Source organism: Bubalus kerabau, chromosome 12, assembly GCF_029407905.1.
Source record: "Bubalus kerabau isolate K-KA32 ecotype Philippines breed swamp buffalo chromosome 12, PCC_UOA_SB_1v2, whole genome shotgun sequence".
NCBI lineage: Eukaryota > Metazoa > Chordata > Mammalia > Artiodactyla > Bovidae > Bubalus > Bubalus kerabau.
In genome coordinates this window covers 34,284,790-34,311,616 of record NC_073635.1, presented here as the reverse complement: position 1 = coordinate 34,311,616, position 26,827 = coordinate 34,284,790, and the positions used below count along the sequence as shown (strand labels likewise).

The window sequence follows — 26,827 nt, the reverse complement described above, 5'->3', positions numbered from 1 at the left end:
TCCAAATTTCTGGAAGAAATTTGATGGAAATATCTCTCGATTTGACACCAACCGTAAAAATTTACATGGCACAGCTGTTCATGAATTATGACGCTGAAAGAAACATTGCTGAAAGATCAATGAAAAATAACCATATGAGAGGAAAGAATGAATTTTTTTTATATTTTTTTCTATAAAAACTTATAAAATTGTTGTGCAAGAATCAATTCAAGCAATGAAATATGGGGAAAAGTTTTATAGAATACCACATATTTAATAAAAAAAAACATTGTTTTCTGGATGTTAGTGTAGTATATACCAGCTTACATGAATTATTTGGTGGTTCTTTTCCCCCCTCATTCTAAATAAGTATTCATTTTTGTACTTTGTTTTGTTCTGATAATTTTGTGTTTTTTTTTAAACTGATATTCTCAAGTTGTATGCCTATTATATACAAATCATATTCTCAATCCCACAAAATCTGGATCTGAATATTTAAATGAGTAAATTAAATGAAAAGATGAGAAAAAAATTTAGGATTGCTTAGAGCTCAGATGGTAAAGAATCTGCCTGCAATGCAGGAGACCCAGGTTTGATCCCTGGTTCAGAAAGACCCCTTAGAGAAGGAAATGGCAAACCACTCCATTATTCCTTCCTGGGAAATCCCATGGACAGAGGAGCCTGGCAGGCTGCAGTCCATAGGGTCTCAAAGAGTTGGATATGACTGACTAACTAACAAATTCACATTCAGGAATGAACTAGAATAGTTTATTTTTAAAATATTTAGTGGCCGCAAGCAAATATTGTTATTGTTCAGTTGCTCAGTCGTTTCTGACCCTTTGCCACTCCATGGACTGCAGCACGCCAGGCTTCCCTGTCTTTCACTATCTCCCCGAGTTTGCTCAAACTCATGTCCATTGAGTCGGTGATGCCATCCAGCCACCTCATCCTCCGCTGCCTGCTTCTCCTCCTGCCTTCAATCTTTCCTGACATCAGGGTCATCAGGGTCTTTTCCAGTGAGTCAGTTCTCTGCATCAGGTGGTCAAAGTATTGGAGCTTCAGCATCAGTCCTTCCAATGAATATTCAGGACTGATTTCCTTTAGTATGGACTGGTTGGATCTCCTTGCAGTCCAAGGGACTCTCAAGAGTCTTCTCCAACACCACAGTTTAAAAGCATTAATTCTTTGGTGCTCAGCTTTCCTTATAGTCCAACTCTCACATCCATATGTGACTACTGGAAAAACCATAGCCTTGACTAGATGGACCTTTGTCAGCAAAGTAATGTTTCTGCTTTTTAATGTGCTGTCTAGGTTTTTCATAGCTTTTCTTCCAAGGAGCAAGCATCTTAATTTTATGGCTACAGTCACCATCTGCAGTGATTTTGGAGCCCAAGAAAATAAAATCTGTCACTGTTTCCATTGTTTCCCAATCTATTTACCATGAGGTGATGGGAGTGGATGCCATGATCTTAGTTTTTTGAATGTTGAGTTTTAAGTCAGCTTTTTCACTCACCTCTTCCAAGGAGCAGTTGTCTTTCAATTTCATGGCTGCAGTCACTCTCTGCAGTGATTTACTCAGGGTTGTTATCCTTGAGGATTGACTGGTTTGATCACCTTACTGTCCAAGGAACTCTCCAGAGACTTCTCCAGTGAATTTACATGGACAAACTATTAAAATTAAATAAAACACGAACGTTCTTCATTAAATACTGGTCCTCTGAGGCTTTGTTAGGAAATGACTGAGGACCCAGGTCTGGCTCAGGCTGGATGGAGCAGTGAAGTTTACCGGCAGAAACGCCGCTGTGATGATCAGCCAGCAGAGGGCGCTGCGTTGCTGGTGTGCAGGGTGCGTTGAGTTCTCCACCTGCAAGGCACGCACAGGTGGTTAAGGGAGTGGGTCTTTGATGTGGCTCATAGAGCCCACCGCTAAGAGGGAATTGCTTTATCTCTCTCCCCCCCTACCCACCCTCACCGCCAACACCCACCCCCCCAACTCACACACGCAGCTGAAGTGATTGTGTTGGGAAGGCATGCATAGGGAAAAGCTTGCAGGGAAGATGACCCCTTGGGCTGTTGGCTCAGAAGAGAAGGATGTGGTTTGAGAAAAAGAAGGATGTTCTAGGAACTTGGCAGAGGATGACAGGAAGCAAGGGAACTGAGGAAGAGCTTGATACTCTCCAGAATAAATGATTTCCATTTAAGGGGGAGGAACTTTACTCTTGTTTCTTCTGTGGTCTGAGTTACAGGGTGGAGGCTCCCATCTTGAAAGCCAGACTGCTCTTCTCAAAGGGACGGGTGGAAAAACACCTTGTACCTGGGTTTCTGGGCCGATGTCTGCTCCTCATTAGGCTCATGGAGGGCAGGTTAGAAATCCCTTCTTTTATCCCTCACCAGGGGCCCAGAAGCTGCCGGCAGAAGAGTGAGCATAGCAATCACTGTCAGAGATGAGTGTCAATAGAGTTTTTTTTGCTGGGAGGTGCTATGTGAATAACTTAGGTCTTCAGCCTGATTTCATGTTCTAGTAAGCAGCTCCTTATATGCGACCATTCCTGAAATTAGCTTAAAACAGAAGAACCGATAGTCCCTTGACAGTTACATCTGGGTACTATTCTTATTTAAAATGTTTATTAATAAAGCAATACATGAAGGTAGTTAAAAGTTCAAATGCTGTAGAAGCTTAGCATGAAAATCAGTACCTCCAGCCTCATCTCTCCCATTCTACTTCACCAAAGGCAACCACTGTTTTTAATTCTTTTGGTGGTTTCCACCATGTTTCTATGGCACCCCACTCCAGTACTCTTGCCTGGAAAATCTCATGGATGGAGGAGCCTGGTAGGCTGCAGTCCATGGGGTCGATAAGAGTGGAACGTGACTAAGCGACTTCACTTTCACTTCTCACTTTCGTGCATTGGAGAAGGAAATGGCAACCCACTCCAGTGTTCTTACCTGGAGAATCCCAGGGACGGGGAAGCCTGGTGGGCTGCCGTCTATGGGGTCACACAGAGTCGGACACGACTGAAGCGCCTTAGCAGCAGCAGCAACCATGTTTCTAAACTAGAGTTAGAAGAGATCTCTCTGAACTCTCTTGTAGATGGATATTTAACTCATTTGCTTTGGGATGAATTAGTGAAGTAGTGTATCATATTTGTCTCTTTTCTAATGCAACTTACTTTTCCTGGGTTATTTTTCTACTGGAATTTTTTTTTAGCATATCAGTTCTTATTTTTTCCATCAGAACATTATATATTTTGCAGCCTCTCACTGTACCTTATTTTTAAAGTGTTTTTATTTTTTCTTCCATCTTACTGAGATATAACTGATGTATAATACTGTTTAAGGTGAACTGTTTTGACAACCTATTTTACATCTTTCTGTGTATTCCTTAATAATTATTGTGGATATAGACATTACTACTAATGTTTTTAACCTTCCTGCTAGCTTTATATATGGCTGATTTATTACCTTTACGGTGTACTTTCCTTTTGTTGTTGTTGTTGAGTCGTGTCTGACTCTTTGCGACTCCATGGACTGCAGCACGCCAGACTTCCTTGTCCTTCACTGTCTCCCGGAGTTTGCTCAAATTCATGTCCATTGAGTCAGTGATGCCATCCAACCATCTCATCCTCTGTTGTCCCCTTCTCCTCCTGCCTTCAGTCTTGCCCAGCATCAGGGTCTTTTCCAGTGAGTTGGCTCTTTGCATCAGGTGGCCAAAGTATTGGCGCTTCAGCTTCATATTTGCCTTTACTAATAATTTTTTCTTTGGTGACTTTCATATTTCTAGTTGTGGCCTTTTCTGCTTACAAAAGTTCTTTTTACAATTTTTTATAAAGTTAGTTTGGTGCTGAACTCTCCTTGCTTTTGCTTGTCTGTAAAACTTCTGATTTCTCCATCAAATCCGAATTCAGACTTGTTGGATTGAGTAGTCTTGGTTGTAGGTTTCATCCTTTGAAATATATTGTGTCACTCCCTTCTGGCCTGCTGAGTTTTTGCTGAAAAGTCACCCGATCACCTTATGGGAGTTGCCCTGTATGTAACTTGTTGCCTTTCCTTTGCTGCTTTTAATATTCTCTTTGATTTTGCCTCATTGAAATTGCAGTCTTTCTTGGTGTGTTCTCTCTGGGTTGATCCTCTTTGGGACCAGGAGGCCACAGTCCCTCTGTATATCCCTCTCAAATCATGGCTCATTTTCAGAAGGCATCTTAGAGGAGAGTGCTGCTGCTGCTGCTGCTAAATCACTTCAGTCGTGTCCGACTCTGTGCGACCCCAGAGACGGCAGCCCACCAGGCTCCCCCGTCCCTGGGATTCTCCAGGCAAGAACACTGGAGTGGGTTGCCATGTCCTTCTCCAATGCATGAAAGTGAAAAGTGAAAGTGAAGTCGCTCAGTCGTGTCCGACTCTTAGCGACCCCATGGACTGCAGCCTACCAGGCTCCTCCATCCATGGGATTTTCCAGGCAAGAGTACTGGAGTGGGGTGCCATTGCCTTCTCCATAGAGGAGAGTAGATGTCTTTTTTTGGCAGAAGCAGAAAGGAGTCTATTTCAGGGGGAAAAAAATCACCTTAGCTGCTAATTTCATTCCTCAATTTTAAACACATGGCATTCTTTCCTACTATTTTAATGGTGCCTGAGTAGGCAGAAGTGTAACATGTGTGTGTCCATTTCACAGATGGGTGTCAGAAGCCAGGTCCCCTTGAGACTGGGCCGTTGTTGACTCATGGAGACTTGACACCCCTCATGTCTCTGTGTTAAATCTCAGGCAGTCACCTCCATGGGTGTGTTCACTTCTGGAAAGTGCAGTTGTATCCTTAGCTCATCCTGCAGGTAAGAAATTGCACAGAACCCAAAAGGAAATCTGTCACTAAAATTGCACATTTGGATTAAGTTTGGCAATTATGTGAGAAATTGACAAAAATAAGCTAGAGCTTCAGGTGGCTCAGTAAAGAATCTGCCAGCAATACAGGAGACGCAAGAAGTGCAGGTTTGATCCCTGGGTTGGGAGATCGCCTGGAGAAGGGCATGGTAATCCACTCCAGTATTCTTGCCTGGAGAATCCCAAGGAGAGAGGAGCCTGGTGGGCTGCAGTCCATGGGGTCACAAGAGTTGGACATAACTGAGTACGTGCATGCACACACATGCACACACACATACACACACACACACACAGTAATAAAGGACAGACAGACTTGCTTTACACCCACCCTGAGTGAGGTTTGTGTGTGAGTCCTGCACCCTGATCCCACCTCCTCCTGGTCCCCAGGTAGGGGTCACTCGCTGTTGGAGCTCCCAGACTCTGCCCACCAGGAAATGGCTCTTGGACTAGCCACTGTGCCCTCCCCTTGCACCCCACAGCACCACTGCCCCCTTGACTGAGGGCAGAGATGTGCACGGTGGACTTGGATGCTTCTGTTTTTATAACTCAATTCCAGAGTCAGGTCACACCTTGTTTGACACCTAGGGCAGCCTTAATCCTTCCCTTCTGAGAGGGCTTGTTGCCCTGGGTTTGGAAAGAATATATTGAATCCTGAGCAAAGGGCCAAGGGTGTTGTAATTCAGTGGACTGACCCATATTGCTTTCTTTCTGTGGCCCAGTGATAGAATCGGGCCTCAACTGTGACTGCTTCTGTGCTTATCTGCCTTCAAGACAGATGGTTTCATAAGTATCTGCTGTTTTTTTTTTTTTTTTTTTTTTTTTACTGAAGATGAGAATTCTCATGAAAAAGGATCCTTGGAGATTTGTGATGTAAAATTGAATGAGTGTCAGAACTCCTCTCCATTTGATTTTACATCATAAAGTTCACACGTTTTCTTCTAAAGCAGATGAATCTAACTTGCTCTTTCACGGCGCTGCGTTTAAAGATGTTAGCCATCAGTATCTAACGTCCGACCTTTGAGAATGCTTACCTAAGAGTTTTCTGCACTGAAAGACTTGCTTGGCAGCAAGTACCATGCTCAAGATGCTATCTTCTCTCTATTATCTTCTTCTCAGCCCATGTTTCTACGCAAAATAAATTGCTTTATGGCCAAAGCTATTCATTGAATAATGTATTGAATAAAGAAAACCAAATTAGGAATGTGAAAGGAACAAGACTCTCATGCTGTCTAATAGGAATTGTGAGGGTATCTAATTTTCAAAGGTATATTTATAAGCTGATTGAAATTCAACCCATTTTTCCCATTGGATGTGTGTTATAAAGATTAGGCTGATCTTTCAGCGGGCGTGATCTCTAATGAAGGCTATAAATAATTGTAGCAGTAACAGCACTGCGGGCCTCATGACTACATTCTGGTCCAGGCCATGAGGCCGGGCTGTATTTAGGACTCGTTTCCCAGCTATAGACCAAAATATCAGAGAAGTGTTGAAAATAAGCATGTCAACATTTTGGAATGAGTTTATTAACCTCTGATGTGCAACTGGTAAAATGTTAGTAGTTTAGTAAAATGAGGTAAAACGTTCTAGTGAGGTGGTCTTATATTCATGTGGATGGGGCACTGGTGATTAAGAGGGATTTTTGCATTTGAGATTTCCAGAATATAATTTGGGAGGGGTGGTTGACAACACATTGGGAGTCCCAGCCAGGGGAGAGGACGGTGGGCTTGGCCGTCCATTGACACATCCTCCTGGGTGCGTGGTGAGGCCAGGTGTCAATGAGAGTGGCAGGGGGTCTCCTGGGGGCTTTGCATAGAGTGGTCTGGGTTAGAGAATAATGGACTCTTAAGGGGTAAATAGGGCTTTCCTGATAGCTCAGCTGGTAAAGAATCTGCCTACAATGTAGGAGACCCTGGTTTGATTCCTGGGTTGGGAGATCTGCTGGAGAAGGGATAGGCTACCCACTCCAGTATTATTGGGCTTCCCTGGTGGCTCATCTGGTAAAGAATCTGCCTGCAATGCGGGAGGCCTGGGTTCGATCCCTGGGTGGGGAAGATCCCCTGGAGAAGGGAACGGCTACCCACTCTGGTATTTTGGTCTGGAGCATCCCATAGACCATTCCATGGAATAAATGAATGAAGCTGAAATAAGTGGAATAAATGAATGAAGGGGTAAATGAAGGAAGCTGTTTATGAGGACATGAATGACTGTCTGAGGACATGTCTTCTTCCTCCGGTAATTCGGAACTTCTTTTTCATTGAGTATGTGAGAGCAGAAAGGTGGAAGGTCTCCTGCAGGGAGCTGGAGAGAGTGGAGGGTACCAGAACAGGGTGTTAGAGCCCCTGGCCAGCTCAAAGGGGTGAAGGGGTTTAAACGGGCTCCTGCTCTTCCAGTAAACATCGAACAGTTCGGGTACATTAGGCTCATGCAAGAAATTTATTTGTGTGGGGCCAGAGAAGGAAAACACCCCAGTGTGCGTTTACTGTTCACACGTAGAGTGTACGCTAGTTTGGTTCCTGGGTTTCTGGGGGCTTGTTATCCGGGGAAGTTACACTTTGAGCAGCTGTTGAATTTTTAGATTTGCCTTTGGAAATCAACTTGAATTTTTCTCCCAGCTGAAAATTCGCACTCAGACATCATTTCAGAGTTGGTCCTGGGGCTGCCTTCTGGAGGTCAGATTCTGTAAGTGCTTGTGACTTGTGATGGGTGGGGATCCCCAGACCCACATTTCTCCAGGCCCTATTTTCTGATGGGTTGTTTCTCACACTTGCCAGATTGTAAGAGTTTCTGCAAGGCGTGTGTCCACTGCACATGTAGCCAAGTTCCTGCCCTGCTGAGTCAGGTCCCCAGAGAGGCCTTTGCTCACAGGTCACCTTCTTAGCAACATGGTCCCTTATCACCACTGAAAACAACCTCTTGCCCCGCCCTCCATCCCTGGTCTGTTTTCCTCCATGGTATTCATCACCATCTATCCTGCCATGCACTGGTTTTTAAATCTCACTTTACTCTAGAATGTAATTCCTTTGAGACTATGCTTTTGTGACCCTCCGGTTTCCCACAGTGCCCGGGCCAGTGCCTGGTACATGGATGGGGCTTGGGACATACCTGTGGATGGACGGATGGATGGATGGGTGGGTGGGTGGATTTTTGTCAAGCCCCTGTTCATTCTTCATGTCACCTGATTTTAGAAAACACTGGTGTTTAGATGGACTGAACCACAGGGTACGGTTCTGTTTTCTCCTGGTCGTTTCTCCCCTTGCCCCAGGCCCTGCAGACTCGCTCAGTGCCTGAGATTCGCTGGCAGCTGACGCTGGGCCAGGTTCTCAGGGGTGCTGCCACCTGCAGACTGAGGGGGAACCTGGTGGGGTCAGTGAGCTCACCCGGTGGACAGACTCTTCTGCTGGGAAGCTCTTCCTTCCCCCAGGTCACCCTGTACGTGTTCTTCGCCTGGGGCAGTGATGGTAAAGATCTCCCATCCTGTTACATCATGTAATGTTCAGCTGGACTGAACTCAAATGTGAGATTTGAATACATCTACCTCCTCAGGGGTAGCTGCCACTCAAACTGTGGTCCTCAGACCAGCAGCTCTGGTCTCACCTGGGAACTTGTTAGAAATGCAAAATCTGAGACCCATGCCAGACCCACTGAATCAGGAAGTTAGTCGCTCAGTCATGTCTGACTCTCTGTGACCCCATGGACGGTAACCCACCAGCCTCCTCTGTCCATAGAATTCTCCAGGCAAGAATACTGGAGTGGGTTGCCATTCCCTTTTCCAGCGAATCTTCCTGACCCAGGGATGGAACCCATGTCGCCTGCATTGCAGGCAGATTCTTAACCGTCTGAGCCACCAAGGAAGCCCCACTGAATCAGGATATATATCCAATGGTTAATCTTCCATGTCATTTTGGCTGGGCCATGGCACCTGGATATCTGGCCAAACATTTCTCTAGATGTTTCTTTCAAGGTGCCTTTTGGATGAGGTTTACATTTAAATTGACGGGCTTTGAATAAAGCAGATTACCCACAGTAATGTAGGTGGACCTTGTCAGATCAGCTGACAGCATTAATGAACAAAGAGTCACCTCACTGAGGAAGAAGGAATTCTGCCGGCAGATGGTCTACAGACTTGAATTGCTACATCGGGTCTTTCCTCGGGCCTCCAGCTCTCCAAAGCCTGTCCTTCTGGGTTCTTACAGAGGCTTCATTGCAAACACAGAGTTGAGTGAATATTGAATCATTGGCTGTTGGTGATTGAAATCAATCTCCAGCCCCTCGTCTCTCTTAGGAGGGGGCAGGACTGAAATTTCCAACCCTCTGATCATGTGGTTGGTTCCTCTGGCCACCAGCCAGCATCCTAGGGGCTTTCCATGAGTCACCTCATTGAGGTAACAAAAGATACCTTTATCTCTCTCTCAACACTGTGGCAGTCCCCAGGGTTTTGGGAGCTCTGTGCCAGAAGCTGGGATGAAGACCAAATGTATATTTCTTGTGATGAAGCACAATATCACAGCACTGTACACAGAAGAGGCTAAAGATAACTCAAGGATGACGGTAATCACCGTGTAATGAAGCCCCAGGCTGTTGTCGTCAGTCTTGCCTGAGGCAGTGGCCACAGGTGGTCCGCGGAGCCGCTTCTCAGCTCCATCAGATGGCCTCTGGCTGCTGTGCTGCTTGAGTTGTCCGTTTTCATGTTTCCTTCTGCCCTCCCAGGTTTGGTCACTGCCAGGAGTGACTGTGCTTCAGGTGGCCTCTCTTCTGAGCCCGTGGCTCTTCTGTCTGGTGCTTCTAACTGAGGTGTCTTTTCAGTTCAATTCAGTCCTGTCCGACTCTTTGTGACCCCATGGACTGCAGCATGCCAGGCTTCCCTGTCCATCACCAACTCCTGGAACTTGCTCAAACTCATGTCCATCAAGTCGGTGATGCCATCCAACCATCTCATCCTCTGTCGTTCCCTTCTCCTCCTGCCTTCAATCTTTCCCAGCGTCAGGGTCTTTTCTAATGAGTCAGTTCTTCACATGAGGTGACCAAAGTATTGGAGTTTCAGCTTCAGCATCAGTGTATTTTAAACCTAGAAAATCTCTCGAGACTGTACCTCAGATAAGAGTTGGCTTCAGAAGGTGAGCTAGGACCCAGGCAGGTACTTTTATGGATGAGCCTTTGAGCAGCTAAAGGAGGCATGGTTCATTTTATCCCTCAGATCTCCAGTTCAGGCCTTTTCATTATTTCATGGTTCATTGATTATCTGCTACGTGCCAGGAATATACGAAGTCGAAGTTGTTTAAAAAAATTCAAGTGTGAGTAAATTTTAAAGATCATATTGGCTTTATTCAATGATTCATGAGTTGGGCAGCATTCCACTGAGCAGATAGAAAAGAGCTCTGAAGAGCTGTGCAAAGTGGAAGACTTTTATAAGCAGATAGGAGCAGGCAAAGAGGCTGTTAGCAAAGAATAGGCTGTTGGGGACAAGGTCACCTTCCTTTGGGGGGACAGCACGGGGGTCTGTCAGGCAGATTACCTCCTGAGTGTGCAGCAGGTGATTCCAGACTGGTTGAGAATACATTCCTGAGAGAGGCTGAAACTCATCCGTTAGATTTGGCATTGAGTCTTGGTTTGGAGATGTGGGCTGAGCACAAGTGACTCCATTTTGGGTTTGTTATTTATTTTTTTTCTTTTCATAAAGTAAATAATCTTATTATTCCCAGAGTCTATTCTGGGAGTAGATAAATATAATACAAAGCAAAGAAGAGACTATGAAACGGAGGTGTAAACACCACACTGTGACTTGGGGGAGGAGCCTTTGAACTGGAGCAGACTTCACGGAGGGTAAGATGGGTAGGACCATTTAGTCCTGGAGACACTGCATGGAAGCTCAGGACGTTGGCTGGGGAAGCTGGAACATGGATGAATGTGTCTGAGTGAAGGGTGTGTAGAAGTGGGGTAAAGTGTGGTGAGTGCCCAGAGAGGTACATTAAATGGCCAACCATGCACCTGTTACCATGCTTGGCAGAGTTGACTTTCTACATTGAATCAGAGACTGTGTGATGAGAATTCTAGTGCATCATCAATCCCAGGTGATAATTCTCCCTCGACTGTGAGTTTCTCAGCTGATGCTTCACCTCTCTGCGTTCATATCTTACTGCGTTGGGAATGCGTGCCTCTTTCTGTTTTGTGATCTTTGACACATGTCTTTATCTTTCAAGACATCATTTGCACGCTCACTCTGTTCACAGCCCGAGGCTCCCAGAAGGTGGGTTCACGTCCCTGCTTACACCGTGTGGCAGTAATCAAACACATATCCATCAAAGTTTGAAAGTCAAGAATACATCAGAAGATTTTCTTAGGAAAGGTGTCTTTTTACACGGTGAAGCTTCGCGGGAGCGGGCCAGCACAGCAATGCTCTTATCCTGAGTTTTGAAATATTTTGTTCTTACATTTACTCGTGTAATTTTGGAGCCCTGCTTCGTTGTTTAGAGTTTCTGTCTATACCTGATAGCAGTGTTGTCGCTTGCCCCCACAGTACGGCCAAGTACAGCGTGGTGACGTTTCTACCTCGATTCTTGTACGAGCAGATCAGGAGAGCTGCCAATGCCTTCTTCCTCTTCATTGCCTTATTACAGGTGAGGTTTATGTAAAATTCATAGCTTTAATCGCATGCAAAATAAGCTCTGGCTGAAAGGTCACTTAACTGAGTGTTGTCATACTTGATGAAGTTTGCTTCCTTCATCCAGTCACTGTGTGCGTGAATGCGATATTTGCATAAAGGTGGAGTTCTTTAGGTGTTTGCTTAAGGGAATTGCAGTTGTGAAAAGAGGCGTTGAAACATGATTGTGGGGTCCCACTTTAACCCTGTTTTTGTCCCAAACACAGAGATGTCGGGTTAAATTTTAAAGACATGTAACACACTTAGCTAGTTTTTAAAATAAGGTAATCACTTTGCAACAGAAATGGAATAGATCTACCGTGAGGAGTGAGTACTGTATTTTCTTTTTCATGGAGAGGATTTTAATGTGCCCAGTCCCTACTTTTGGTCTCTTTATCTTACAGCAAATTCCAGATGTATCTCCGACAGGAAGATACACCACCCTGGTGCCATTGATCATTATTTTAACAATCGCAGGCATCAAAGAGATTGTAGAAGATTTTGTAAGTCTTTGCTTTCGGATAATAACAACATTGTATTGACTGTAACTTACAACTTATTTGTTGCTTTGGAGTCTTTAAGACAGAAAAATTGGTCTGTAGGCTAACCAGCCTCTCAAGGCTTCTGATGGTATTTCAGGGAAGAAAATGTGCACACACAATGTCTGAAATACCCCTACAGTGGGACAGAAGGAGTTCAGTCTGTGTTTACTGATGTCAGGTTGTCCAGAGTAGCAGCACTGAGGTTATTTTTACAAGACTCTTCTCCCTCTCGTCCTTGTTTCAGTGTCTCCAAGTTCATTGGCTCAAACTCTCCTCTGTTTTCTGTCTTCTTTTCAGGTTCTCTCTTCTCCCCTTCCTCTCCGTCTGTCTCTCCCTCTCTCTCATACGTGCACACACATTTTTCTGGAAATAGATAAATGAATAAATGCAATGTAAATCAAAGCCAAGGTACTTTATCCATTAAGTTCTTTATCAATAAAATGAACTCAGTTGTTTGCTGGTAATCATGTAGAATAATTATTTTTGTTCAATCTAAAACAATCTAGGAGTAAAAGTTTTATACTTTAAAGTGCTTGTTCCTTGCGATAGCCAAAATACAAGCATTTAAACCTCATCTATTGTTACTGTGTTAGCCTCTGAATTTAGTGAGTGACCTTGACCATCGAACTGAATTTTAGGACATTAGGGTTCCTGCCAGTTGCCTTCTTTGTCCTGTTTTTGCCCAGTCTTATTGTTCTCTGTTTCAGTTATTCATTTGGAACTTTTGAAACTAACATCTTTTTTTCTTTCTGTAACAGAAGCGACATAAGGCAGACAATGCAGTTAACAAAAAGAAAACCATAGGTAAGATTCCAGGCTGACTCACTTTTTCTGCTAGAAAACGTAAGAACAAGACTTGCATTTAAGGAGTTTTAAATTGGTAGTTAATGGTGTTGAGATAAATTGAGGGAAATAATCTATAAAATACATTAAAAATAGCAAAATGTCAGACAAGTCCAACAGACAGTGAGTCCTGGTAGTTAAGATTTGAACAGGATTTGTGTAGAATTTAAGAAAAGATGGTAGTTTTCAGGAGCGAGACATATTTTATGTCCATAAAAAGTCAAAGCATTTATACCGTGGCTTTGCAATTGCTCCCTACCTCTGTCTACGTATTCTAGCATTTCTAGAACAGTAGCTCTGTGTTATTAGGGGGTACATATGTGTTTTGGTAAAATCTTGTAGCAACACAGTGATGTCCTTCACTTCATATGGGCTAAATATGCATAGATTAACTTCCTTGCATACACATGTATTTATGTGCGTGCATTGCTGTATATATGGTAGGTAAGTATCTTGATGGGGCTCTGTTTTGGGGAGTGGTGGTGTTACACCTTTATGTCTAAGGACATGGTATATTGGAATTAGTGGAATTTTAAAAGGAGCCTTTTGGAGTTTGGAAAGCTGGTCTTATTCTGATTATCATCAGTATTAACCAATACACTGTTTTGTTTTTCTTTGTCAGTGTTAAGGAATGGTATGTGGCAAACCATTGTGTGGAAAGAGGTAAAGACTGATTTTATTTTTTAAATTTATGTATTTTAATTGGAGGATAGTTACAATATTGTGATGGCAGATATGCCAGAAAGTACTGGCTTGGAGACTTGTAATTAATTGTTACCGTAGATTTTGGAATCCAGTTTGTGTTAAGACACAAGCCATGTCCATTTCAGGTAAGTGTGGCGGTGTGGTTTTCCCCTGAGACTTCCCTAGAACGGGCGTGTGTATCCTTTGTTCCTGGATCTTCTAGGTGTTCTCCCGTGTCGGCTCAGAGCTGGGAAATTCATTGCTTTTGATGGATGTTTCTGAAAATTCACAGCATTTTCTAGTTCCTAAACCCAGTTCAAGAAACATTTTCCTCTTGTCTTCTGTTGCTATCTTAGTGTCAGTTCAATTTTTTTAAGTTTTTTTTTTTTTTTTTTTTTTTACTTTTGAGATTCTCCCTTCTGACATTTTTGGTGGAAAGGGTTTGGGTCTGATTAGCACTAAATCTGAAGTGATGGAGTCGGGGTTTGGAATCGTCTTGTGTTGGTCCTGAGGCTGAGAGTTGTTGATGCTTTTAGCTTTACAAGAGCAAGAAGGCTTTGCATCCACATGCCTGGAGGTTGCGGTTGGCAGGGTTTGAGAACGGCCTGGTGATTCGGTGGTTGCTAGTGATAAATAGAAGACTGAGAAAGGATCTGCTGTGCCATCTGGGTGTTTCATGTCTACTAAAGTTGGCTTTTTCAGGGAGTGTCTGTTATGACTGGAGCTTAACGGTCACAAGATGTTCTTGGAGTGTGACTCATGATTCCAAGATGCAAAGCTGACTATCTTCATTTCAGAAGAAGACTGTGTTTTAGAAGGGTGACTTATAATAGTTTCTCTTGCTAAGCATTTAATAAGCAATGTTTCAAAATGTCTCTATAACCTTGTGAGTCTCCAGGATGCCCGAGATGTGGTAATGCAGGCTTCATTGTAGTTCTTTTCTTTTAACTCTGTTACTGGCTTACATTAAGCCCCCGGAGAAGGTGATGGCACCCCACTCCAGTACTCTTGCCTGGAAAATCCCATGGATGGAGGAGCCTGGTAGGCTGCAGTCCATAGGGTCCCTGAGTGGGACACGACTGAGCGACTTCACTTTCACTTTTCACTCTCATGCATTGGAGAAGGAAATGGCAACCCACTCCAGTGTTCTTGCCTGGAGAATCCCAGGGACGGGGGAGCCTGGTGGGCTGCCGTCTATGGGGTTGCACAGAGTCAGACACAACTGAAGTGACTTAGCAGCAGCAGCAGCAGCAGCAGAGTTACGTGATAGCACCTTAACCTGATAGACACCCAGAGGTCCTGTGTTGTAAATACTAACTGATCTCACTTGGATCTCATTTGGAAGTGGGATGGCCCTTGGTCAAGTGGTTGGAAGTTCTTGCCTCTGCAGAGGGTGGCAATGCTCCCAGTACTAGAGAGACTCGAAAACCTCCAGACACTGAGGAATGGCTTTTCTCTCCCTAAAGTCCTTGCTGCCACTCCCCGTCCCCTCACCAGAAAGGCAGTCATCCTGGCCAGAGTGGAGAATTATTTGAATTGGGGCTCTCCTGACTCTACTTGAAATTGGAGTGATGAGCTCAGAATTTTGGATCTAGGAGCTGATGGATTCAGATTCCTAAATCTCATTACTGTTTCCCACACACATTTGCTGAGAGGAGAACAAAACAAAACAAAATAAATACCTGTTATAGGCTTTGCCACATGCATTTTTATTTCAGTTAAAAATGCATTGTGCTTATTTAATTGGATCTCTTAGCATGGATCAGGCTTCCCAGGTGGTGCTAGTGGTAAAGAACCTGTCTGCCAATGCAGGTTAGATGTAACAGACTGGGTTTGATCCCTGGGTAGGGAAGATCCCCTGGAGGAGGGCATGGCAACCCACTCCAGTATTCTTACCTGGAGAATCCCATGGACAGAGGAGCCTGGCAGGCTGCAGTCCATGGGATTGCACAGAGTCAGATGCGACTGAAGCAACTTAGCATGAAGCATGACGAGCGTGGACCAGAGGCAGTCTTAGGAGCTGAAATGCAGATAAGAATTAAGCCTGGCACCTGCCCTTGGAGGGGTTTTAAGTGGTCAGGCTTCAGCTGGCACCCCAGTTGCCTGGCGGGCTGGTCCAGTGATGTGCTGAACTCCTCTCTCAGACCCTTTGATCCAACAACTCCAGGCTGGGGCCTCGGAATTTGCATTTTTAAGAGTTCTTCGGTGAGGTTGATGCTGTTGGTCTGGGAATCCCACTCCAGAATCACAGGTGTAGTGGAAATGATGGGCAGGTAAACAGGAGGCTGTATGGACACTGAGCCCTGGGCCGGGGTCCTGCTTCAGATGCCCAGGGCCGTCAGGGAGGGATACCTGGTCTGGACCCACTGGTTCAGGTCAGGAAAGGCTTGCTTCACAGATGCTGCAGTGAAGAGCTAAGTGGGAGAAATTAGAGGTGGATGGAGAGCCAGTGCATCCGCAGAGCTGCTCAGAGTGAGGCTGAGAAGGTGTGAGAGGACAGGTGATGAGAGGTTGGGGTGATGTGCAGGGCGAGGGGGTCAGGCCTGGGGAGCTGGCTGCCTTTCAGATCCCCAGGCAACGGGACTCGAGCCTGAGACTTGGAAGCTGGAGTTGGACGTCCTGGTTCTTCAGCTGCAGCAGTAGCTTCAGGGGGGTCTCCGTGACCCTGGCTCTTTTTTCCTTTGCGCTTATTCAGAACTATGAGCAGCCCTGTGAGGCAAGAGGGGATTTAGGGACTGTTGGGGGGCTCTTTCCCTCTTTAAGAAACCTTCCTCTAGGTAGTCTTACACACATAAGAGACAACCACACTTAAGAACACCAGATAGAAAACTATTTTCAAATGAAATTCCAAGTAAGTAGTTTCTCATATATAAAAAACTTTTTAGTACTTTTTTTTTTTTAATCTAAGAAGCATTTCTACCCCATTAGCAAAGACAAGGGAAAGCCATAATTTCCCTGTCCTCCCACTTTGAACTAAAAAAAAAAAAAATTCATGGCCTTTTTTCTTTTGAAAACATGAGTAATTTTCCTTTCTAGTTTTTTCCTTAACTAATTGCTTCTGATTTTGTTCTCTGTAATTAAACTATTCACATAAAATGTTTTTATATTAAGAAAACATTTTCAGTTTTCATAAATACTTTTGGTTGTGCTGGTTGTTGAAATAGGTGTGTGTCATCTTTGACATCATTATGGGATCTCCTTTAATTATTTGCCTTTCTTTTGCCTTTAAATTGGATATGAACGTCAGATGTTTACACGCACGGGGAAGGGGTGTCCCTGGGGAAGAGGGATTGATCCAGGCAGGCTCTGGATCTGTGCCCTTAGCCACTCGCCCTGCTGTCCACAGCCGTGGGGATGGGCATGTGTGTGTTTGTAAGTGGATGAATAGCTGTGAGAAAGTGAGACCTTGGTCATTTTGACTCCTCTCTCTTCTCCTGCTCCTGCGTTCAGCATCATTGTAAAAAGGCAGTATTACCATTCGTCTGTATTGAAATGTTTTTATTCTTGTGGAGGAAAAGAATTTGAGCTTCTCTGCCTTAAACATCATGGCACAGTTACACAGTAATTTTTCCTCCAGATGTTTAACTACTTTGCACTTTCTTGTCTCTCATGCATCTGTGTCCTTGTCCCCGGGTTTTAGGTGGCCGTGGGAGACATCGTCAAAGTCGTCAACGGACAGTACCTTCCAGCAGACGTGGTCCTGCTCTCCTCCAGGTCAGGTGGGCTCGTGGGCAGGGCTTTGAAATCAGTGTTGAGAACAGTAGAGTGTCACCTGGTGCCTGGAGAGGACTCCGGTCACCTTCCGTCCACCTCCGGGTCGCCTCCCCCTCCCACTCTCCTCCTTTTTTACTCCTTTGCGTTGTCCTGCCCTCACGTTGTACTTTTTCCTGAACTTTTCTGTTTTTTGATTCGTTTTCATCTCATGGCTATTCTGGGCTGTTCCTCATTGGTAGGGAAACATTTCAGAGCAGTGGAGTGGTGTGTTGAGTAGCATCAAGGTCACAGAGTCTCTGAAATTTGAGGACCGTCTCTGATGGAGGGTCCAGCCCAGTAGCCTTACCCAGAATCCAGGCCTCCCTTCACTAGAGGTTCAGAGACCACAGGCATTTCTCAGCGTCCATGTGACTTGCAGACGGTCCATATTTTGCTCCCTTTCTGTCCAAGCATCGTTGCCTTATTTTCTAGATAATTTGTGTCACAGAGGTGTCATCACTAAGGGGCATAAATGATAGACATCTCAGTCCTTGACTTTCCCCTGGATGACACATAAAAACATCTATCAGAGAAGAAAAGCCCAAATCAGGATAAGAATACACTTGAACTTGAGCTCAAGGTTAAACTAGAAGCTGTACCGATGTCATGCTGGGAATCAGCTGTCACACTGGGTGTGTGTGATTTGAGCGCAGACAGACTTTCTTTTATGGAACTGAATCACTCATTTTGTCAGATTTTAAGCCTTAGCACGAATTTTCTCCTTGAGATAAAAAGCTTAATAAAAGCACCCCAGGCCTGTAGAGAGGGAAAAGCACTGTATACAGTGGGCAGGGCTCATGTTTGTCCTTAATGATCAGTAACCCAGAAACTCTCAGAAATAGTAAAACGTTGATCACTTGATAGTTTGGGTTATGAGGATTGGATGTGATCCTCAGAAAGCCTGGTTTGAAGGCAGCGTGTCTGAGCAGACGTCACGTCTCCCGTGTGCTTGCTGGCATTTGTGCCAAGACACCTGCTGAGCACGTTATCCCGTGTAATCTTCCCACCAACCCTAGACTTCCCTACTTGGTCCATGAGAAATCATGGGATGCAGAGAGATGGGACAGCTGACTGAGGTCACACCACCAGGAAGGGCAGCGCCAGGAGACTGTACGTAGCTGGTGGTCATAGAATCCGTTCTCTTAACCCCGAACTCTGCTGCCCAGATCTGAATATCCAAACTCGGGGCATAGTCTCTGCCATGCTTATGTTTCTTCTTTGAATTTTCTGTCCTTGAAATTAGGTGTTTTGATTTAAAAGTTGCCTGTTGAGTTGCCTATTGACATAGTAAAAACTGTAGAAAGAAAAGGTCTGCAACCCCCTGCCTTGGTTTCTCAGCTCCTCCGGCCGTGATCTCGTTCAGAAGCCGCGTGTGCGGCTCTTGTGTGTGGGCAGCTCTTGTGGTCAAGGGCAAGCCGACCTCTGACTTTCAGGGTCACCTGACCCACTGGGCCGGTCTTAGCTGGGACATCTTGTGCTTCCCATCACGTGCCTGTTCCCTTCTGTTCATCCTGTGTTACTTCTGCCCAGGTGAGGTCAGGTGCCGTTGTGTGCGGCCCTTGTGGGCGGATCACTGGACTAGAGTGTCCGTCTGTCTGCCTGGTCAGTCGATGCTCCTGCGGTGGTCGATTCTGACACCCCTGTGAGGGTCCACCAGCAGAGTTTCCGTGGCAGAGGCTCTGTCAGCCGTGAAGTGCCAGAGTGGACCTTACTCAACTTGGCTGTTTTGTTTTCTCTCTCCTTAGTGAACCTCAGGCAATGTGTTACGTTGAAACAGCCAATCTGGACGGGGAGACGAACCTCAAAATACGTCAGGTAACATGGCCCTTTACCACTTGCGTCCTCACGGAGCCCAGATTGTAAAGGAGCTTCCTACAGGTTAACCGCCGGTGCCGTTTCCAGAGGGAACAAAATGTTCTGTCACAAAAGGTGATGCCTTCACCCTGATAGGATCCATGGGAAGAGCACGGTTAGGCGAGGGATTCCTTGGGAGTGATGACAAAACTGGAAAAAGTGGGCTTCATTAGAGCACAGGCCATGCAGGGAGCCGTGTCTTGGTTTACATCTTACTGGACTCTCCACCTGTTGGGGTGGCTGGAAAGGGATCCTGGGAGAGGCAGTGGGCAGCACGTGCAGGGGACAGAGGACCCAGATGGGCTCTGGGCGCCTCACTGGACTTTGTTGTTTTCATGGAGATTCTAATTCTAGAGAGTAGTAGATTAGATTTCCAGTGTACAAAATGTCCATGCCTTAAATAAAGCTATTCTTACCATATATTTTAATTCTTGAATGGAGATTAGTCTTTACTAGAAAAGTTTTAAGTTTCAATGAACAATGATTCATTTTGACACTTCAGTTTTCTGCGGTACCAAGTGGAATTTGATGATTTCGTCCACATATTTTTCATTTCTGTGTTAGATATTTGGCTTAGACATTTTATTTTTCTCTTTAGAGAAGAGTTACAGGGCATTACACATCACAGTGTATTAAAGGGGTACTTTGTTCTGTGTTTATGGTCATGTCAGGATACCGCTAATGAAGGATGCTTTCTGTAAGGTGTTTTGGTGGGCTAATTATCATACGGAAGCTCCATTACTTGGCCACCTGATGCGAAAAGCTGACTCAGTGGAAAAGACTTGATGCTGGGAAAGACTGAAAGCAGGAAGAAAAGGGGACAACAGAGGATGAGATGGTTGCATAGCATCACCAACTCAATGGACATGAGTTTGAGCAAACTCTGGGAGACAACGAAGGACAGGGAAGCCTGGTGTGCTGCCGTCTATGGGGTCTCAAAGAGTTGGACAGGACTTAGTGACTGAACAACAACAAATTATGACTTTAGTATGAATGTGTCAGCATGGTAGTAGAGTCTTGACTTTCTGCTTTGTTGAATTTTTTTGAACCTTTCCTATTCGGTTGCTGTGGCCAAAGCCACCTATGATCCATCCTGAGGGGTTGATATGTTTGAGGACCCCCCTCCCCTGAAACGATTCCATTTTAGCTGATTCAGGCTTCCCTTTGGATTAACAGTAGGGGTGCTGAGTGTTGTTCCCAAGCCTGGAAGGTTGTGTTTAGTTTCTTCTTGGGGTTGAACGTTTTAGGGTTTGAGTCACACTGCGGACATGCAGACGAGGGAGGTGCTGATGAAGTTGTCTGGGACCATAGAGTGCGAAGGGCCCAATCGCCACCTCTACGACTTCACCGGGAACTTGAACTTGGATGGGAAAAGGTACCACTTCCTCTTGTCTTAGTGGTTTTTATTTTAATCTTTAATGTGACTTAAGGATTATATATAGGAGCTTTGGGAAATATCAGTTTGTCTTTTGGTTTCATAATGTTTTAAAACAGATTTCTCCATGTTGAGCTTTTTTCGAAACACCATTTAAATCAATTTAAGCCTTCCTTGAAATTTAAGGAAAGACCTGACTTTTGGCAAGAAAATGTCACAAGGGTCTGAAATGAGCTTCACAAAACTCACCTGGTGTGTCTGTCTGTGTGTGTTACCCATCAGGTAAAAGAGTAGTTGGTTTTGAGTGCATAAAATTGTGCAGAAAAGCAGAAGAGAGGTGTCTGAAGTGTATAAAGGCCAACAGTTGTTAGAGAAATATCCTTTTTATTTATCTTTTTGCTTTCTTCTAAGTAGTCTATGCTTTTAGCAAGTTAAATGAAAGGGACAACTATCCTCCCATTAGAATGTTCATGGCCCTGTTTATGTTCTGTCATCCTTGTCCTCTTGGCATTTGGTTTATCATTTGAGTCATTTTTTGTCATTACGTTGGGCTGCAGTGTCTGTCTTCTGCTCATCTTTCATCATCATGCCTCTTACTAGCGCTCCCCACCTTCACATTTGAACAGACCCAAAGGGAAGGACCCAGCCATAGGAATCAACCTAAGACAACTCTAAGTATGACAGCTTTCTTGGTTTCATGCAGTCCACAGAGCCATTCTGTAGACTATCTTTTTAAATTTCTAAATGTTCACTCAGGCTTTTATTTAACGAAGTTATCTTTGACAGATCTGATATTATAGCTTTGGTTTTTTTTTTCTTTTTTTTTTTTTATAATCTATAAACTGACTTTCCCAAATGAATAAACTTCTGGTTATCTTAGCAAGTTCCTTTTTGTATATTGAGTTTCCTAATAGAGTTATAAGAGACAATATTTCTTCTTCATGTTTTAAAGGAAAAAAAAAAGGAAACCTTTTCTGTGTTGACGAATGGATGAGGTCAGCCTTTCTGTGTGGGTCTCTTCTGGGGTAGATTAAGCCAGTGGTAACCTTTATGGCCCATGTGTCCCAGTGAAATAGTCCGAATTCGACTAAAGGAAGCACTTCATTTATTGTGGGTTTTTGTTTAAGCTCATGCTCATTTGTTTTGAACTCTCATCGAATATAAATGTTGTTTCTTGTTTTTAGCCCCGTTGCCCTTGGGCCGGACCAGATCTTATTGAGAGGCACACAGCTTAGAAACACTCAGTGGGGCTTTGGCATAGTTGTCTACACGGGACATGACACCAAACTCATGCAGGTAAAACATTTCTGTGCTGAGAAATAATGCCGATTTCAGTATTTTTTTCCTGTTTTTTTTTTTTTTTTTTTTTTTTTTTTTTTATGGAGTAGACGGTGGAAAATGCAGATATTGCATTTAAGAGGCTCGAGTTTTGTCTGTGAACCTAAATTTGGAAAGGAGGGGCCTTTATTTTGGTTCCCAGGTGGTTTCTCCTGGTTTTCTTTTATTGTATCAGGTATTTATTACCTCTTGCCTGAAATATCAACCATCTTTATTTTCTGGATCTAATGGGACAATCAGTCCTCACCTGTTTTGTCTTCAAACTGAAGGTGGGGGATTTGTTCTAACTTCTTTATTTTTCTCTCTACTTCTTCTTCTCGCATGATTGATTAAGATTTTATAGGAAATTGTCTTATTTAACTGAATTGTAGGCAGTTGATAATCAGTTAGTTTTGAAACCATGTTTGTTCTTTGTATCCTATACCGAAGAGAAAAAGTACTAAAATGATTTTGTTCTTTCTCCCTGTTCATTTTTTTAAGATTATTGTTATCATCAGGATTGGCTTTTCAACTTGTCTGCCCTTTTGTATAACGTCCAAGGCACATATTTGGTGATATTTCTTGATTTAAAAGTGTTTAGGGCCACCATGCAGCATGTCTTGTGCCAGGCTGTGTGGACACAGTAGGGAAAGGCCCAGTCTCACCCCCACAGAGAGTTAGACAGACCGAGGAGTGACGGGGATTACAGAGTGGAGAGATGATTGTGTGATGCAGGTCATTACTGAGGGCCGTGGGTCCATGGGGACTTTCCAGGTGGCTCAGTGGTAAAGAATCCACCTGTCAATGCAGGAGACACAGAGATGAGGATTCAGTCCCTGAGTTGGGAAGATTCCTTGGAGTAGGAGATGGCAAGCTGCTCCAGTATTCTTGCCTGGAAAATTCCATGGGCAGAGGAGCCTGGAGGGCTACAGTCCATGGGGTCACATAGAGTTGGACATGACTGAGCAGGTGCACACACGCATGCACACACACACACACACACACACACACACACACACAGGTCCATATGGAAGGCAACCAGCCCAGGTTCAGTTCAGTTCAGTTCAGTTGCTGAGTCGTGTCTGACTCTTTGCAACCCCATGAATCGCTGCACACCAGGCCTCCCTGTCCATCACCAACTCCCAGAGTTCACTCAGACTCACGTCCATCGAGTTGGTGATGCCATCCAGCCATCTCATCCTCTGTCATCCCCTTTTCCTCCTGCCCCCAATCCCTCCCAGCATCAGAGTCTTTTCCAATGAGTCAACTCTTCGCATGAGGTGGCCAAAGTACTGGTGTTTCAGCTTTAGCATCATGCCTTCCAAAGAACACCTAGGACTGATCTCCTTTAGAATGGACTGGTTGGATCTCCTTGCAGTCCAAGGGACTCTCAAGAGTCTTCTCCAACACCACAGTTCAAAAGCATCAATTCTTCGGCATTCAGCTTTCTTTATAGTCCAACTCTCACATCCATACATGACCACTGGAAAAACCATAGCCTTGACTAGACGGACCTTTGTTGGCAAAGTAATATCTCTGCTTTTGAATATGCTATCTAGGTTGGTCATAACTTTTCTTCCAAGGAGTAAGCGTCTTTTAATTTCATGGCTGCAGTCACCATCTGCAGTGATTTTGGAGCCCCCAAAAATAAAGTCTGACACTGTTTCCACTGTTTCCCCATCTATTTCCCATGAAGTGATGGGACCAGATGCCATGATCTTCGTTTTCTGAATGTTGAGCTTTAAGCCAACTTTTTCACTCTCCTCCTCATAGCAAATACCCTCTTCCAACAATACAAGAGAAGACTCTACACATGGACATCACCAGATGGTCAACACTGAAATCAGATTGATTATATTCTTTTTAGCTAAAGATGGAGAAGCTCTATACAGTCAGCAAAAACAAGACCGGGAGCTGACTGTGGCTCAGATCATGAGCTCCTTATTGCCAAATTCAGACTTAAATTGAAGAAAGTAGGGAAAACCACTAGACCATTCAGGTATGACCTAAATAAAATCCCTTATGATTATACAGTGGAAGTGAGAAATAGATGTAAGGGCCTAGATCTGATAGACAGAGTGCCTGATGAACTATGGACAGAGGTTTGTGACATTGTACAGGAGACAGGGATCAAGACCATCCCCATGGAAAAGAAATGCAAAAAAGCAAAATGGCTGTCTGGAGAGGCCTTACAAATAGCTGTGAAAAGAAGAGAAGCAAAAAGCAAAGGAGAAAAGGAAAGATATAAGCATCTGAATGCAGAGTTCCAAAGAATAGCAAGGAGAGATAAGAAAACCACCCCAGGTTAGGAGGTGTCATTTGACGAGGTACCAAAAAGCACATTTTAGACGTTGAATTGAAGAACAGTGGCTGTTGTGTTGGTCCACTCTTGAAGGTCAAATGATATAGAAGGAGAGAGTTAGCTATTGATTAGGACCGATGAGGTGATATAGCCCAGTGTCTACACCAGCTGGTCACTGCAATGCAGACAGGAGAGGAAGGTCGGGGGGATTAGAAGGGCTGAGACTGAAGCGGAGGAAGATTGATGAGTGACAGGCCTCTGTGCAGGGCACTTGACTTTGACCTCCCAGGTCAAAGTCAGGAGGGACCCAGGCTTGATTCCCAGGGGGTAGAGTGCTAAAGGAAAGCTGTCGGAGGCCATTGAGGAGTGATGGACAATGCAGAGACCACAGCATTTGGTGACCGTAGGATGAGGGCCAGGTAGAGAGGGACGCTGAAGCTGGTGACTTGAGTCTTCAGGGAGTGGGGGCAGGGGAGAGTTGGTGGGCTTCCTGGGGGAAGGGGCAGAAGGCAGTGTAGCCAATGCAGGAATGTTATATGTGGGTTTTAAACGCAGCACTGGAGGAAGAAAGTGTCAGGAGTATTAGCAGGTCCTGAGTATACGCTTAGTAACACTGTCTTCTGCAGCATGGGAGTCTGCACGGAGACCCCTCTGCCGGGGGGACCTCCCAGGAAGCGTGGGTGAGGAAGGGACAGGGAGGAGGGCCTAGGGCAGTCCTGGTGTTGGAGGCAGGCTGGTGCTGCAGAGGGCGCACTGGGCAGGAGGGGTCCATGGCAGCTCACAGAGAGAGGAGCAGGTGAGTGCTGGGAGGCAGCTCTTGAGTGGATGAGAGTGGATGGAGACTTGGCGCTTACCTGGGATGCACCTGCTCCACCCTTCCTGCAGGTCCTCACCTCTCCACCAGTGCTGATCAGAACATGTGAAGTGTGTGGGTTCTGAACGGCTGTGCGGAAGACCTGATCTCCGTGAATAGCTTAGCACCCTGCCACCTGGGGAGGGTCCTCACCCTGCCCCAGCCCAGCATCAGCAGCCAGCGGCCAGAGCTGGTAGCCCCGGCGGCCACACTTCACCTCCGTCTTTGTGATGAAGTGACAGAGCATGAGGCACCCGCTCAGATTTGGGCAGGGCCCTGAGGCTAGTTTTCAGGTTGTGCATTTTACAAATGTGACCGCTCTCTAAGATTCTTTGTACCCCGAGTGGTTCTTTTTTCAGGGTGCAATACTGTTTCTCTATGGAAATCTTGGGCTTCCCCAATGGCTCAGTGGGTAAAGAATCCACCTGCAATATAGGAGACTCAGGAGATGCGTGTTCTATCCCTGGATCGGGAAGATCCCCTAGAGAAGGAAATGGTAACGCACTCCAGTGTTCTTGCCTGAAAAAAATCCCCTGGACAAAGGAGCCTGGCCGGCTAGAGTCTGTGGGATCACAAAGAGTCATACACGACTGAGCGACTAAGCACGCTGTTTGTCTAGATCATGTGTTGGTAATACAGTTTCGTTAACTAAGGCGTAAGAGATAATTAAGTGACGCTCAAGAGTAATTGTGCCCTCCCTTCGGTGAACAAGGTACACTAAGTGAACTCGTGAGGTCTGTGTACCCTGAGTGTGCTGGGCACCTTCCTTGCCTCTGCATATGGTAAGCCTCTTTGTGAGGCTTCTTACATGTTGACTGCTCAAGTGCAGAATAATGGAAAGCCCCAGGAACAGCTGTGCTAGGGTTGCTGTGCCTTTAGGGCTAAAACAACAAGTAAAAATAATGAGCTTTTAAAAGGAATATAATATAACACACGTAGCTGGAAGCCATCCTGTTTGTGAAATAACGTTTCCCGTCTGTACTTGTGTTGCTTGACCACAGAGAGGAAACACTGTTGCTCTAGGGTTCTTCTCCGTTTTTGTTTTTTCAATTCTCACCTCAATGTCTTTCGCTCTTCAAAGTTCCCTCATTTCATGTGGAGAGTACTTACTGGTAAAAATATTTCAATGTCTGCTGTTTCTGTTGATTGAATGGGAAAGAGATACCATCACATTAATAACAGCAAATAGTGCCCCATGCATTGTTCCAAGAATCTTGCATTTATGAACTCATTGATTTCTCACAACAGTGCTATGAAGAATACCAACTGTTGTTCCCATTTTCTAGATGAGGACACAGGCACAGAACCTAAGTAAGTTGCCAAAGTTATATTCCCAGTAAGAGAGAGCTGGGATTCGAACCTAGGCAGTCTGGCTCCTTGTTCTGACTAGTACCCTGCTGACTGTTTTCTTAGAAGGGAATCAAACATGAAGTTCAGGCCTGATTTAAGATTTTGCAAAATCTGATGTTTTGGCCTGTTTCTGTTTAGAACTCCATCACTCAGAAGTAGCAGTATTTTCTGAGAGTTTTGGAGAGGAACTTACATCAGATTCCTACTTGCATCATTACAGGCTCATCACTACAAGGAGAAATGTTTAGGGAAGGGGGGTGAGCATGTAGACCTTGTCTCCCCTAAGTGCATGGGCTGAAGCCGGAAGTTTTGGGTTGTTGCTCTTGTGTTTAATAAAACACAGCTTCTCTTAACCCAGTTAACTGGCCAGGATTCAAACACTGGGAAAGATCAGAAGTTATTAAACTTACAGAGTCATAGAAATAATGTTTATTGTAAATTTTTTCCTACTTGTATCTCCAATGAATG

The 26,827-nt window shown here is 44.7% G+C and overlaps 1 protein-coding gene across 1 annotated transcript in view; it reads left to right on the top strand.

The window, feature by feature from the left end:
* The window catches only part of LOC129624506 (phospholipid-transporting ATPase IB), a 410,556-nt gene that overhangs the window by 21,461 nt on the left and 362,268 nt on the right, over positions 1-26,827 (top strand). The window contains exons 3-10 of the mRNA XM_055542522.1: positions 11,364-11,463; positions 11,891-11,989; positions 12,787-12,832; positions 13,494-13,534; positions 17,196-17,269; positions 19,054-19,123; positions 20,410-20,537; positions 21,722-21,833. Of these exons, the coding sequence (XP_055398497.1) occupies positions 11,364-11,463; positions 11,891-11,989; positions 12,787-12,832; positions 13,494-13,534; positions 17,196-17,269; positions 19,054-19,123; positions 20,410-20,537; positions 21,722-21,833 (670 nt within the window). The remainder of the gene's footprint in view (positions 1-11,363; positions 11,464-11,890; positions 11,990-12,786; positions 12,833-13,493; positions 13,535-17,195; positions 17,270-19,053; positions 19,124-20,409; positions 20,538-21,721; positions 21,834-26,827) is intronic.